At 37.7% G+C, this 14,138-nt stretch overlaps 1 protein-coding gene across 2 annotated transcripts; it reads right to left on the bottom strand.

Moving 5' to 3' along the window:
- Positions 1-5,507: 5,507 nt before the first annotated feature.
- otpa (orthopedia homeobox a) lies at positions 5,508-10,627 on the bottom strand. 2 transcript variants are annotated; one of them, XM_048165794.1, is made up of 3 exons: positions 10,089-10,627; positions 9,267-9,667; positions 5,508-6,800 (listed from the first exon to the last, which is right to left on the bottom strand). In XM_048165794.1, the coding sequence occupies exons 1-3, from the start codon at positions 10,162-10,164 to the stop codon at positions 6,279-6,281; spliced, it is 999 nt and encodes a 332-aa protein (XP_048021751.1). In that variant the 5' UTR covers positions 10,165-10,627; the 3' UTR covers positions 5,508-6,278. The 2 variants fall into 2 exon arrangements, with proteins under 2 accessions (XP_048021751.1, XP_048021752.1); XM_048165795.1 differs by having other exon boundaries at positions 10,128-10,625.
- Positions 10,628-14,138: the final 3,511 nt, after the last annotated feature.

Here is a 14,138-nt window from a genome sequence, read left to right as displayed (position 1 = left end):
CATTTAATTTAATTTTTTTTGCAGTAATTAGTTTATCCACTAGGTGGCAACGAAGTCAAAGAAAAACTGCATACACAGAACAGACCGGAACGCATGCAAGCTACAGTGACAATGGAGGCCTACATAGAAGAGAGACTGTGCGAAGAGGTTGTGCAAAGTATCCGCATTTGTACAACTCTAGCATGAAAGAATTCAAAGATGTTTACATGGGTTGTAACTCATGGTGAGAGATTGCGCAATGTATGCCTGTGTACGTTTACAAGTCAAGTGAAGTATACTTTCCAAGGCTGTGCGTAAGAGTTAAAAAACAAAGTATACTCAGGGCATAAACCATAGGCCTACATCATTGTGCATTGGTGTGAATATAGTTATCGTTATTGTTATATTGCTTTAACAGCTCACGCTTCGGTTGCTCAACAACAACAATGCTGGAGAATCTCACGCAGACAAAATGAGGATTGTCACTCAGTAACGGTTGTTCAGCCTTACGTTGTTCAAACCGGAGTTGGACACTGATGGAGAGACTCAGGAAGAAGTTACAACTTTTAGAATGAATTTGGACATTTCTGAATGGTTAGCGGATAAATGTATGCAGTTGCTGTGGAGTTGATTCAACTGATCGACTCGCATGTGCCGTCATGTTAATTTTTTTCTGCCAATCCAGCATTGAACTGACCCTCGTTTGTGAAGCAGTCCGGCGTTAAATGACGGCATGGTAACAACACTCTACTACAACAACTCTTCCTCTTCTCTAAAGCAGCCCAACATGGCCTCACCCCCTTTGTTGCGTGTTCTTGGGGGCAGGGTTTATGTAAATTTTGGGGTTAGTGATGTCACCAACCCGGGAACAAGCTCGTTGTAGTCCCTACCTGCCATTTGTTATAGTCCTTAACAGCGATTTCTGTAAAAGAAAATATCACACTTTGCATTGAACTTTGAGCGTCATAACTTTGTGGATGTTGTTTATGCTCAAACAGCAACATTACACACTAACTAAAGTTAATTGGGGGGTATTCAAAAATAGGAGGAAATTCAATACAGTACTTTGAAAATTAAATTTTGTGCTCACAAATATAAAAACACCTGGTCACTATAGTGAAATCATGTCAGACTCGATCAATTCACTGCTCAGAGAGATAAGAGAACAAGATAAGATCCTCCTGCTCTCTCTCTCTCATTCCTTCTCCTCTCCTCTCTCTGGGTCTGTCCATCCGGCGAGAGCAGAATAGATGGTTATTCTAAAAGGTGCTGATTTCAGCTATAAACTGTAGGGGGAATGCGTGTGATGTTCAATAAGGCTTTCCCATACAGAGACGGAGTAGAGAAGACGAACTCGTTTATGAGCAACACACAACCCTGTCCTCCTGTATTACCCACACACTAAATTCTGCTTTACACACACACACAAACAACAGCAACACTTTGGGGGATTTGTGTGCAGTGTGTATGTTTTTCGCCTACCAAGCAAATATAGGTGCAAAATATAGCTACTGAATCACTATTGCACATGCATTTTGGAAAAAAAGCATCAGCTTAACTTTCTGGAAAGCGCCAAACAATGCCCTAGCAACCATGAACACAATAGCTACCACATAGCAACACCCTGGCAACCACCCACAACACTCTAGCATCATGGCGATGACAAATCTTCAGAAAATGTGAAAATCTATACAGTTTTATTTTTGTTTTTATCCCCTCTGAAACACCAAAGTAATCATTTTTATTGCTTAATTAATTTAGTCAAATCAATTAATCACAATTAATCACATCTAACATAGGAATGCAATCCTTTCATGACTGTTGTTGTGTGATAAAACAACTGTATTTTGTTGCTTCTCATTCCTATGGCATGCAGCAACAAAAATGCACATGTAAAAATGTAAATATTTTGTCGGTTTGTACAATTTGTTTGCTACATTGCGTCTCCCATGACCTCAATATGTTAAATTAATTCAGCAAATGGTACCAAGGTATCATCTTAGAAATAAAAGTGATTATTTAGCATAAAAAATGTCAACATTTTGCAGTCCATTCAATTATATTATGTCCGGTTCATTCATCATCCTGGAAAAGGTACTTTGCGAAAAACAGTGTGACAAAAGAAGTATGTCTGGATTCAAAGTACTCATAATGTACTCTGGCAGGTAACATGTACATTCATAACACACACACTCATACTATATAGAACATACTTTTTTAGTGGTCATGAACTAATTACTTTTTCCAAAATAAGTACCAAGAGAGTATGTGATTTTGGAAGAAGCCTATTTCAAGTTGATTGTTTAGCATTATGAGATATAGTAGGCTACCCAATGCAGCTTGGATTTTTATTGCACATTTTGGCTGATGTCCTCTGGATATTCCATACATACAGAAAATATGCATAGAATAATAATGTAGGCTATTCCAATATAAAGAATCGAGACAGATTTTACATTGTTTTCTTGTTTCGGTATGTGACTGAACTTAGCATAAATATTGTATTTAAAGCTGCATTCCGTGACTTTTTTTTTTTTTTTTTTAATTATCCAAAATCAATTTTTGAGCAAGTACATAACCAGCCAGTGTTCAAAACTATCTCCTTACCTTAGCCCGATTCAAAACGGGAAGCTTGTAAACATGTTTTATCATTCGAATGGTACTGGTAGATTTCCGCGGGAAATTCGAGCATACCGCTATTGGTCTTTGCCTCATTATGTCACGTCTGTTTAAATAAAGGATGAGTCCCAGCTAGTAGGCTATATTCGCATGTGAAGCGGATCATTTATAGCTTTTTCTCACAGCATCTGGAATAATTAAACATCACTTTGATGGCGGATTGTATGGTATGATAAATTGACGTTAGAGATTAGACTACAGAAATTGAAACCTACAGTTAACGCTACTAAATGCACATAGTCAGGCAATGCTGATGTTGTTAACATTAACAATTTGAGGACAAAGTATAACAATAATAATACTTTGCATGGTTTGGTGTGAGCTAAGTGATCTTTGGATTGGTATCGCGATTTATTGTAATGCTTTTTTTTCTCAGTTGGTCAGAACAAAAGTGGCAGACATGTGTTTTACTTGTTCCGGTGAAAATTCTTATTTTGGCCATACTTCCAAGACTACAATCTGTGATTACGAAGTACAGTATCCACCGGTGAGGTGACTGACAGCCACACATTTTCCTCAAAACATTAGATTCATCCGCGCTGAGAACACTGAGAACATAATAATTACGCAAATAACTGCAATTGCAGGTTTCAAACAGAGATGGCGACAAATAGGCAAAACTTACAGACTGCAGAACGCTGCGGATTTTTGGCGCTTTCATATAAAGAAGATTTATGTATTTCATAGCTATGCAAGCATATTTGTAGACCTAGTTTTGCATAATGTTGTGTATATATTGTCTATAAGTTATGCGTCATGTTTTCTAATTATGCATTAAAGGGACAGTTCACCCAAAAATGAAAATTCTGTTATCATTTACTCACTCTCAAGTAGTTCCAAACCTGTATGAGTTTCTTTATTCTGCTGAACACAAAAGAAGATATTTGGAAGAATGCGGGTAACCAAACAGCTGGTTTGATTTTTTTTTCTCTCTCTCTCTCTCCATACCATGGAAGTCAATGTGACCCATCAACTGTTTGGTTAATACGGATTTGAGAGTGAGTAGGCTAAATGATGACAGAATTTTCCATTTAATGTTGTATTTCTAGCATGTAATCCTGTAATCTGATCTTTATATTCTTTATCTCTCTCTCTCTCTCTCTCTCTCTCTCTTAACTGCATGCCTGTAGTCTCTCTTTCAGACATAGCCTACATACGTTCACATGCGCTCGCGCAAACACGCACGCACACTTTTTAGGCCTGGAAAATTAATGAGTTCTCATTCATAACCCAGGCAGAGAGAGCTATATTCACCCTCCGATGCTTTATTGACTGATTTCATTTATTTGCAAGAGATGGATTGGAGATAAGCAGGCGGCCTCCGCGCCACATTCTCCGCTCGGCTCTCTCCCGCAATGCATTGTGGCGGGTCAGTGTTCCCCTCTCTAGTCAGCGTGTGACAAATTAGCTAACGAGGAACGGCCTTCGCATTTCCACAAACTAATTAACCCGGCAGGTACTGAGACAAATTATAATATTTATGTAATATCATTTCGCATCTGTTTGCAAGGAGCACATCCGTATCACCTGATCTCTCTTTTAGACGCATGCACGCGCTCACAAATACAACCTGCCTCCTCACTATTACGCGTTCAAACATGCAGTAAACCACTTGTATTTTATACGATTCCTGATTTTCAAACACTACCATGACTATTTCCACTGCGGGTTGGTTATTGCGGAGCTCAGGGAGTGTTGATTATATTCTATAATTTGCAATGCCTCATCACAGTTATATGTCATTGCTTTTAACCTCATATAATTTGAGCCACAAGGTATAACTGAAGATTGGACATTTTTGTAATAGCTATAAATGTAGGCAACAACGTTCTAACATTATGATTTAATGACCAAATGTAATTAATTTCATGCTGATAATTTTAGCATCAGCCTAAATATGTCTCTTTAGGAATTCACTTCTTTTACCTAGCCTAATAATTAATAATAATAAATAGCCTAAATAACAGTTCACCATAACTGTCCATTGGTGTATATAAGATAAAAATATATTTATGTGGGAATATAGGCCTACATTGTAAAAAAGAATTGTTGGTTTAACTTAAAAAAGTAAGTTACCTGGTTGCCTTCAAATTTTGAGTTAATTGAAATTAAAACCTTTAGTTAATACAATGAAGGCGATTTGTTTAATCAACAGAAACGCAAAATATTATGCTATCTGAACCACATATTCTATGTGGTTCAGATAGCATAAGTTAATTTGACAAAAGAACAAATGTTGTGATAACAAATCATGAATTTTTTTTTTACAGTAAAATGCCTCAATAAGAAATCCCTTTTTTGGGCGTTCTGGATGCATGAGTTATGAATTATTTCAGGAGTTCTCGTACAGCAGTCATTGCGCCATATACATGATTGTATTATTATCGCGTCGGTCTGTTCGACAGACAGTGATGGCGCGCTCTTGATATTGTATTTGGCTGAGTCCTGATTTCTCATCTATGAGGTCATAATGCCAAGAGCCCAAGAGCCAATCAGAGAGCGAGTTAATGTCAACCCCTACAACATTGGAAAATAGTGCTGGGAGAGATAATGAGTCGATTTGAAAACACTTAATAACTTTCAATAATAAACCATTAGCAGACAAGATCATGAACGAATGAAAATATTAAAATAAAGGTTTTGCGACATTTCTAACTAATTTGAATATGGATTAGGCATACGTCAGTTAAGCAGCTAATACAATCATATGGATTTTTACTAGCTACATTAAAAGGTGTATGACGTTTTACACAATAATAAACAAAAACAAATAAACGTTTCACAAACAAGATCTGTCCCCCCCCCCCCCCCCCCCCACAAGAACAACAGAAGATGCGAGTTGTCAATAATGACATATTGAAAATGATTTTATTCGTTAATTTACATTCAATCGTTATAAACATGTTCAGGAAACAAAACAGCCGTTAAGAAGAAGATCAAACATTTAAGAAATTTATATTGGTATAAGCACATACATTAACTTAGAACATATCACAAACTGACCGAATGGGAACAGGTTAAGAATGCTTTATCTACACAAAACATCCTATATAACAGCATATAACAAAGTCATACTTTTCTTTTAAATGACATTTCCCCGTTGTTGTTGTTGTTGTTGTTGTTGTTTATGTTGATGATGTTGTTTACCTTGGTGGTCGACACATGCAGTCAAGTTTCTTAATTCTTTTTGAGATATTTTCCTTCCTTTCTTCCACCGTTTCATAAAACAGTCTTAAAATGTGAACGATTTCTTCCATAATAATAATAATAATAATAATAATGACGATGATAATAATAATAATAAGAAGAAGAATACTAAAAACGAGTGCACCGTCGCTCGGCTTGTTTCTCTGAGATCAAATGCAAACAAATACATTGCAAAAGTGCAGATTATTTTCTGTCCAGGGCGTTGACATATTAAATTTGCAAAAAGAAAGTGCTAATGAAATAAATAAATAAGTAAATAAATAAATAAATAAATACTGCTTTAGGTTTTATTTCCATCAGGCGCGCACAGTTCGTTTACTAGAGGACAGTCGTATCCTTACACTTCCGTGTGCGTCACTGAGCCAGAAATGATGGGTGGACGAGAAACAGGAGGTGATCAGCACGTCAAAGTATTAGGTGAAACTCATGGACACTGTGTGCTCGAGCGCTTTGCGGCGCAGGGACGCGATGCTCGTCCCTCTCCAGACGTCAGTGTCCGGGGAGCTACACAGCTGAGGCGAGCCGGTCACATTGGTGGGGCCAGAGAGCGACGCTGGCACCATACCGGGGAAGGTGGGTTGGTAGAGGTGGGACTGGAGCCCGGACCCATTGGAGGACATGTTGGACAGGCTCATGGAGTTGGGCGGCGGTCCGGCGCCCAGGCTGCACTGGGATAGAGACTGTGCCATGGCTTGTTGTCGGCCTAGGGCGGGCGGTAACTGCAGCTGCGAGACTCCCGGCATCCCAGCAGCCGCCCAGCGGGTGTCATTAGCGTGAAAAGAGCACAAGCTGTCGCCCATGGCTGCAGCGGCCGCCGCGGCGGAGGGGAACTGCGGTAGGCCGTGGTGAGTGGGCAGCAAAGTGCCCGGAGCGCGAAACACGTTGGTGGTCTTCTTGCGCTTCTTCCATTTGGCGCGACGGTTCTGAAACCAAACCTGCAAGTAGAGGGAACAACAAAAAGAGCTTTCAAAATTATGCTTACATTCCAAAAGAAAGAATGTCTGCGTTTAATAAAACAGAAATTTAACATGGCCTCCAAGATTTCCCAATGAGAAACTATAAAATATATAATAAAATATATACACTATAAAATAAGCAGACAATAAAGAAATCTCAAAACACAACATATTGTGTGTGTGTGTGTGTGTTTAAAACAAGAACCAAAAGTTCTTATATGTCGCATTATTGATGATTTAATCAATGTTTGGCTTTTGGCCACTTTAAAATATAGAGAATAAAACGCATAAAATAAAACGAATTGTTTTAAAGATGCTAAAAAATATATAAATACGCAAAAAAATTACCTACACTTTACATACCGGATACTTTTTTTTTTTTGCATTATTTTGTCACTTATGCAATAGATTGTTTGTTTGCATGAGTAATATATATATATATATATACAAAAATGTATTTTTATTAAGATTTTTTGTTATTTGTCTTTTTCTTGTCTCGACATCACAAAATCAACACTATAAATTCTGACTGAAATGATAAGGAAACGTAATATTTAGACTCCATTATTATGTGCTCGATTTTAAAACACCAGGGCGTAAAAAGGCCCACCCTGGACCGTAAATGGCTCACGCGGTGTTTATTTCCCGAGGTCCTTCAGGTTTATAGAGATCTCATGCGCGCTCACAATGATTAACGAGCAGATTCTGACCCAACGAAAAGGGGAGAAAAAATGCGAAGGGGTTCATATTAGATCCCCGAATCCCACTCCACGCAGCCAGCCGTGAAATCCGGCCTCAAATGCATTACACTTCAGAGGATAAAAGAAAATGCAATTTCTCATACCATTAAAAAAAGACAGAGCACCATCCGCGCGCAGGCCATTAAGACGTGCACGCTGACAGACCTATTTCACGAGACCGCAAAACAAACCTAGTGTGCTGTTTCAGATGTGCTTATAGAAGATCACCGCGCGGTCATCGTGTCACTAATTCATTTTTTATGCAAGTAAAATAGTTGCATCCGAGCTCGGGCCTGCTAATTATGATGATTATTATTTTACGCAGAACAGTCTTGCGCATTGAGCTTAATAAGCCTGTTAAGTTATAAATAATTTTGAAATTGGTTGATAATAATGGTCTTGATTTTATTGCACTATCAACTTGAAAAGCTATACATATATAATGAGCCTCTATACATCAAAGAGGGAGAGAGAGAGCGCTGGAATGCCGCGCGCGCTCGTTGCGTCCTACATTTATCTCTCGGGTTCATTTACCGCTGCATTTGCGACTGACCAATCACAGCAGCAGCACGAGTCATAATCTTATAAAAGTGATTAAGATATCGGTCTGCTCCGATGGCTGGGATAACAATAATGCTATTGTAAAAGGAAGATGACCTGAACATTAAATAATCATGAGAATCGCTCCATGTTTTAAATGGGTGCACATTCAAAAAACAAGAAAATGTTGATAAACGTAACTGAATCAAATATGCCTAGTAATAGCTATGTAGCAGCAATAATAATACATAAAATACAATAATAATAATAATACAATAAAACCTATATGATGGTAGTATTTTGGACTGCAGATGTGATAAATACTATTTTATAATCATAAAGCAAATTCGTGTGATTGGGATTAAAATATCTAATGTTTATGTTATTTTAAAATATAAAATAAAATGAGAAAATGCGATGCTATTGATAAGAAAAAATAAATAAATAGGACATACTGTCTCATTTAAAACACCCGAGCATCGTGATTGTTTACGCAGAATATCAATATGAATTAACAGTTATGACAGTTCCTTTTCATTTTTAGAATTATTTTGATTTTTTTTCATGCATGTGATGATAGAGCTCATTTTTTCACGACCTTGAAGAGCGTTTTCATAAACAACACATTTTAAACGATTTATTTCATGCATTTCTTTTTTGCTCATGTTCTGTTGACAAACTTTAAATCTCGACTCATCGTGTAAACAAACAGAAATGCAAATTCTCGTTACTCTATAATTTAAAAAAGGCTGAATTTGGTATTTTTTTTTAAATTAAGTTGAGTACTTTTTAAAAAAAATTAAGTTATAACGCGTTATCATTTCCTGGTGTTTGTAGGACTCTTAACCTTTGTATTTCCAAAAATAGAAAATTTGTAGGCTATTTGAATAACCTTTATGATCAATATTTAGCATAAATTATAGTGTTCACAACAGACAATATTTGATATGTCATTTTAGTAAGCATATCCGAATAGTAATAATAATATCTTGCTTTATATGTACCTTTTTTCATTTCAAACTTAACTGCAGCCTGCAATAACTCTTCTTTTGTATTGATATATATAGGCCTATATATATTTTTTAAAGAGTTAATACAATGTTACTGTCTATTCAATAATGTTAATAAACCAATCCGAAACCTGTGATGATCATTCTCCACTCACCTGCACGCGTGATTCCGTCAAGCCGATCCGGAGCGCGAGCTCCTCCCGCATGAAGATGTCCGGATAGTGGGTTTTGGCGAAGCTGCGTTCCAGCTCGTTAAGCTGAGCCGGAGTAAAGCGAGTCCGGTGCCGTTTCTGTTTCTGACTCTGCTGCCCGCCGGACTGGGTGGGGTTCTGTTGCTGCTGCTGTTGCTTCTCCTGTTCCTTACTGTTCACCGTTACACCCGGCGGATTGGATCCAGCACTGTTGATATCGTCTCCGGGAAGAAGGGTGGCCCCTTCCACCGCATCGGAGACCGGGGCGAGTTCTCCGGGGTGGCCCGGGTCAGTTCCGCCGCCGCCCAGCCTGCATTTCAATGCCTCCCTGTGACCCAGAAGCTCGGCCGCGGCATCCTTCATCCCTGAAACAAAAAAATTGGCCAAACTGAGTGAGCTCAAAAGTAACACCAAGCACTGCTGAAAAAGAGAGAAATGTTAGTGCAGAATATCATTTTCCTAGACAGTCACGGGCAAGCACTATTCTAAAGCAGAAAGACTACTATCATTACATCCATAACGTGCAAATAATGTTAAATAATGTTATTTTTCAAGACTAGCTCAGAACAATAACACAACAGAATGACATCTTTAAAAAAAAAAAACTAATTCCATTTGATTCCCCCCAATATCTTGGAAAACGACTAAATCAAATTACTGCGTAATATAATAATAATGATTACTTTTCCAATGAATTAGTTCGCTTAAATCGAATTAAGATAAAATAAGAGACAAATTGTCAATTTTCTCTGCTTGATTTAGATGAAAAAGAGTCCTCCAGCTTACAGTAGAGTTGCAGACCGGAGTTTGGCGTTGATAACTCACCGAGGCGAGCATCCAGCAGGTCGGCGTGCGAAAGCATCGCGCACCGCTCCAGGGCGAAATGCTTTTCCAAAAAAATCTCTATGACTTTAAACTATTTAAAAAATATATATGGCCTAAATGAAAGCAAATTCGGTTTGTGGTTAAAAAGGAGGTTCCTTGCATTATAATGTCCTTTAGAGGAACTGGGAGGCGCTTAATAGTTGAATGAACCCATGAGCTCCTTCAAATAAGAGCCAATCAGCGTTGAAGCCTGGAGGTGTCAGACGCGCGAAGCCTCTCTTGCCGCCCTCCCAAGTTCATCTCTCCTCGTTTTTGATCCCGACTCCCAAATTATAACCTTTAAAATGACCTCTTTCAGAAATCTCTCGGAGAAACTCCCTCAGAATTGGTTTAATTGAGCGTGATGCCAGAATCATTGAGGAGACCTGATTATTTGAGGAGAAACAGCGAATTAAACTATTGTTATATAAACGTGTCATCCTTATCAAAGCCATATGGTTTAGTAATGGCTTCCCAAAGTTTATTACAGGACTAAACGATGAAACCGTGCTCTCTTTATTATATGAAGCCATTTGCTTGATTTTTATGCGCTTCTATTAGATCCAAAAACAACGCCGCCATTTTAATTATAAACTTCTTCTTTCGCAGCCCCGAGATTTCCCGCTTCTGTCACTTAATCGTTAGAGATAATTTCACGTTTCCTCGTGGAAAAAAAGGCCTTCGTGTCCAACTCTCGCCTTTTGGAGACGAAGTGAACCTCTTCTAATGTTTCTAGTAGCCCGGGGCAGCCAACAACAAAGTTTAGATTAGCCATATATCTCAAACCAGGGTAATTTTCAACATCATTAGGCTTTTATGTAATTAGTCCCAAATCTATAAGCTTTTTATTACGATTATTAGCGAGATCAGTATAAATTAGGGCTGATTTAGTAGTGTTTAGGCCCGACTGTCACGGCGGGAGGAACTTGGAGTAAATGATATGTGAGCAAATTAGGTGCATAATTCGGTGGAAAGTCAGTCAGAAATGTGCTTCCAGGAACAGGGATACCCCCACGAAAGGAAAGGGGGAGTGCTAGGACTTTCGCACCAAAATAGATACATTTAGACTTTAAACACCCTACACTGACAAATTGTATTCGTTGCATTGATTTTTCATCCAATTGCCCCAAATTAACTTGATTTATTTCATGCAAAGAACACTCAACTGCCGGTGTAGCCCGCCAATAAACGAACCTGCATTTACTCCAATTAGCACAATAGCTTTTGTCATACATGGAACCGATGAAAAATATCAGTGCAAACAGACTCTAAGCAGATGTCAGTGGGATGGTTTAAAGTACTCCTTTATTTGCAAGAGTGAATAGTGTCTTTTCACTGCACACAAAGGACGCGTCCGAGCGAGAAACTTTCGACTCTTTTTTTTCTTTGACAAGCCACCAATCTGCTGGTAAGAACAAGAGTGCTCGCCTCCAGTCGCCGGGTCAGATGCGACTCTTGACTCGCCGGGGAAATGTATATGCCTCGCTGAAAATGAGGAAAGGAAGAGAGTGCGGATTCAATTTGGAAACAATTGTTCTTGCGCTGCGTTTTGATATCCGAAATGTCAGAGAAGGCGAACGAGGCACCGGGCGCGTAATGGAAGATCTCGGGTTTGTGTTCATCTCACACTTTCTTTTTTGGCCAGGAAATAGACTGTTTTGTGTACGGGGCTTTTTGAATTGGGATGTGGATATGGCTTTATACCAGAGACGTAAATATAAATCGAACACGGTTGTGTTGTTTTATCTTGCTGGAGTTGTGATAATTTTATCCTACACACCCTTAAAAAATAAAGGTTCCTCGATTGTTCTATTCAAAGAACCATCTTATTTTCAAATAGCTACCAGCTTGAGTTGGTTCTTTATAGATTAAAAACGTTGTTGATGTCGCATTTAAGATCAGTTTATTCGATTCTGTAGAGTACAAACAAGTTCTTCTTTTTTCTGGTTCAAAGTGGAATCTTTATTTTTACGAGTGTACGGTTGATGTTTAAGATATCTATGAAAATTATGAACACTTTTGTTATCGCTGCTCGCATGTGTATTTTTCCACACGAGAAAAAACTAAACAAATGCATTACCTCAACAATAACGATCATTACAACATTGTTTGGGCCGCGTGATTGATAGCGCGCTTCATTTTACGACTTTTCAATAGCTCGGTCCTTTTATAGCTGTACAAACAGAAGTGAATCACTCTTCAGGAGGCACACGGTCATATTTAACGGGCTAAAAGTGCGACAGACGCTTAACGATGCTTTCAGGGGGCATATGAATGAAGGGCTGCCTAAACTTCATAAAATATGAACAAATATAGTGTGACCCTCAATTAAAATCCTTATATCGCTTGCTTTTGTCTTTATTCGGCTGTAAGAGGTTTTTTTGTGCCTCGGATCAAGTGTTTTTTTTTTCCCTAATAAATAAGTTTTAGACTGTTGCACACAAACAGAGCAAGGGCTGAAAACTGGCTGGTTGAAAATACATTGGCTTGCTCTAATGCAATTCATTCAGTCTGTTTACCTCGTACAAAATGTACAGATTGAATTTCTGTACACCAATACCCGGCCTGAAGCCAGCAAGGGGATTTCAAGCTTTATTTGTGAAACGCGAAGCGAAGCAAAACATTTTATTAAATGCATTTGAGGGGGGATACACAACTGTTTCCTGACCTCACCAGTAATGAAAAAGGAAGAAAGAAAAAAAAAACTCTAGGTCCTCTGAGCTGCAGCAAAAGGTGGCGATTATAACTAAAGTTCAAGAATAAAAACCCATAGTACTACACTGTAAAAAAATATTTTTCATGATTTATCACATTTTATACTTTTGTCAAATCAACTTCAATAATTAATGTGGTTCAGATAACATAATATTTTGAGTTTATGTTGATTAAATCAATGGCCTTCATTGTATTAACTCAATTTTTTAATTTCAATGAACTAAAAATTTAAGCGATCCAACTTATTTTTTTAAGTTTAACCAACAATTCTTTTTTACAGTGTACCAGCAGTATTTAACAATTATCAAAACGTCCACACTGATAGTAATATAACACCATTAGATATTTACATTATGATGTAGACAAATAATATACAAGATATTTAAATATATTATGATTTTTATGCACACAAAACACTACAAATAATGTAAATATGTAATATAAAACATAAATATAATATAATATTATAATAATTGCATTACCCAAAAATTAGGCCAGCAGACAGAGCTCTTTAGAGTTGTTTTTCTCCAAATAATTGAAAATATCTACAAAAAACTATAGAATTAAATTATAAATTCGAAGACGTTCAAAACATTTGGAACATTTGGTATTGATAAATCAGTGTAAAGTTAAAACAAACACATTTAACAGTTGTAACAGCAATAATTTATAACTTCAAAACAATATATTATTATAAAATATGTATTATTATTATTAATACATGTATAATAGTTACTAATTTTCTAAAATAAAAGCTACTTTATGAGTCCTTTGTGCACAGAAATTACAAAAGTTATGCATGAGTGATACTGTGTGTGTGTGTGTGTGTGTGTGTGTGTGTGTGTGTGTGTGTGTGTGTGTGTGTGTGTGTCTACACACGAAAGAGAGAGAGAGAGAGAGAGAGAGAGAGAGAGAGAGAGAGAGAAGAGGGTAATTTGGGAGGTGATTCAGAAGCAAAGCTGAGTTGTATCTCTCTCTCCCACCAGATAGCGATAACAAGCTCGCATCAATCTTACACTGCATATAAATAAAAATAGACAAACAAACAAACTCGCGCCCTGCAAGTTAATGCGGCGCATCTGAGTGGAAAGTAGACATTTTCACGCGCTCTGGAGATGAGGAGTGACTTTTAATAAAATCACAAGAAAAAACAAATGTAATTCTGAACGCGGTCTGGAGCTGAGAGAATTCTGCTCCCTCACTCCTCATTGTGCAGGGATTTTCTTTTGTTTGACTGTCACCATCTAGCCTTCATAT

Source organism: Megalobrama amblycephala, linkage group LG18, assembly GCF_018812025.1.
Source record: "Megalobrama amblycephala isolate DHTTF-2021 linkage group LG18, ASM1881202v1, whole genome shotgun sequence".
Taxonomy (NCBI): Eukaryota; Metazoa; Chordata; class Actinopteri; order Cypriniformes; family Xenocyprididae; genus Megalobrama; species Megalobrama amblycephala.
Note: the sequence above shows the minus strand (reverse complement) of the source record. Positions and strands in the feature narration are given on the sequence as shown.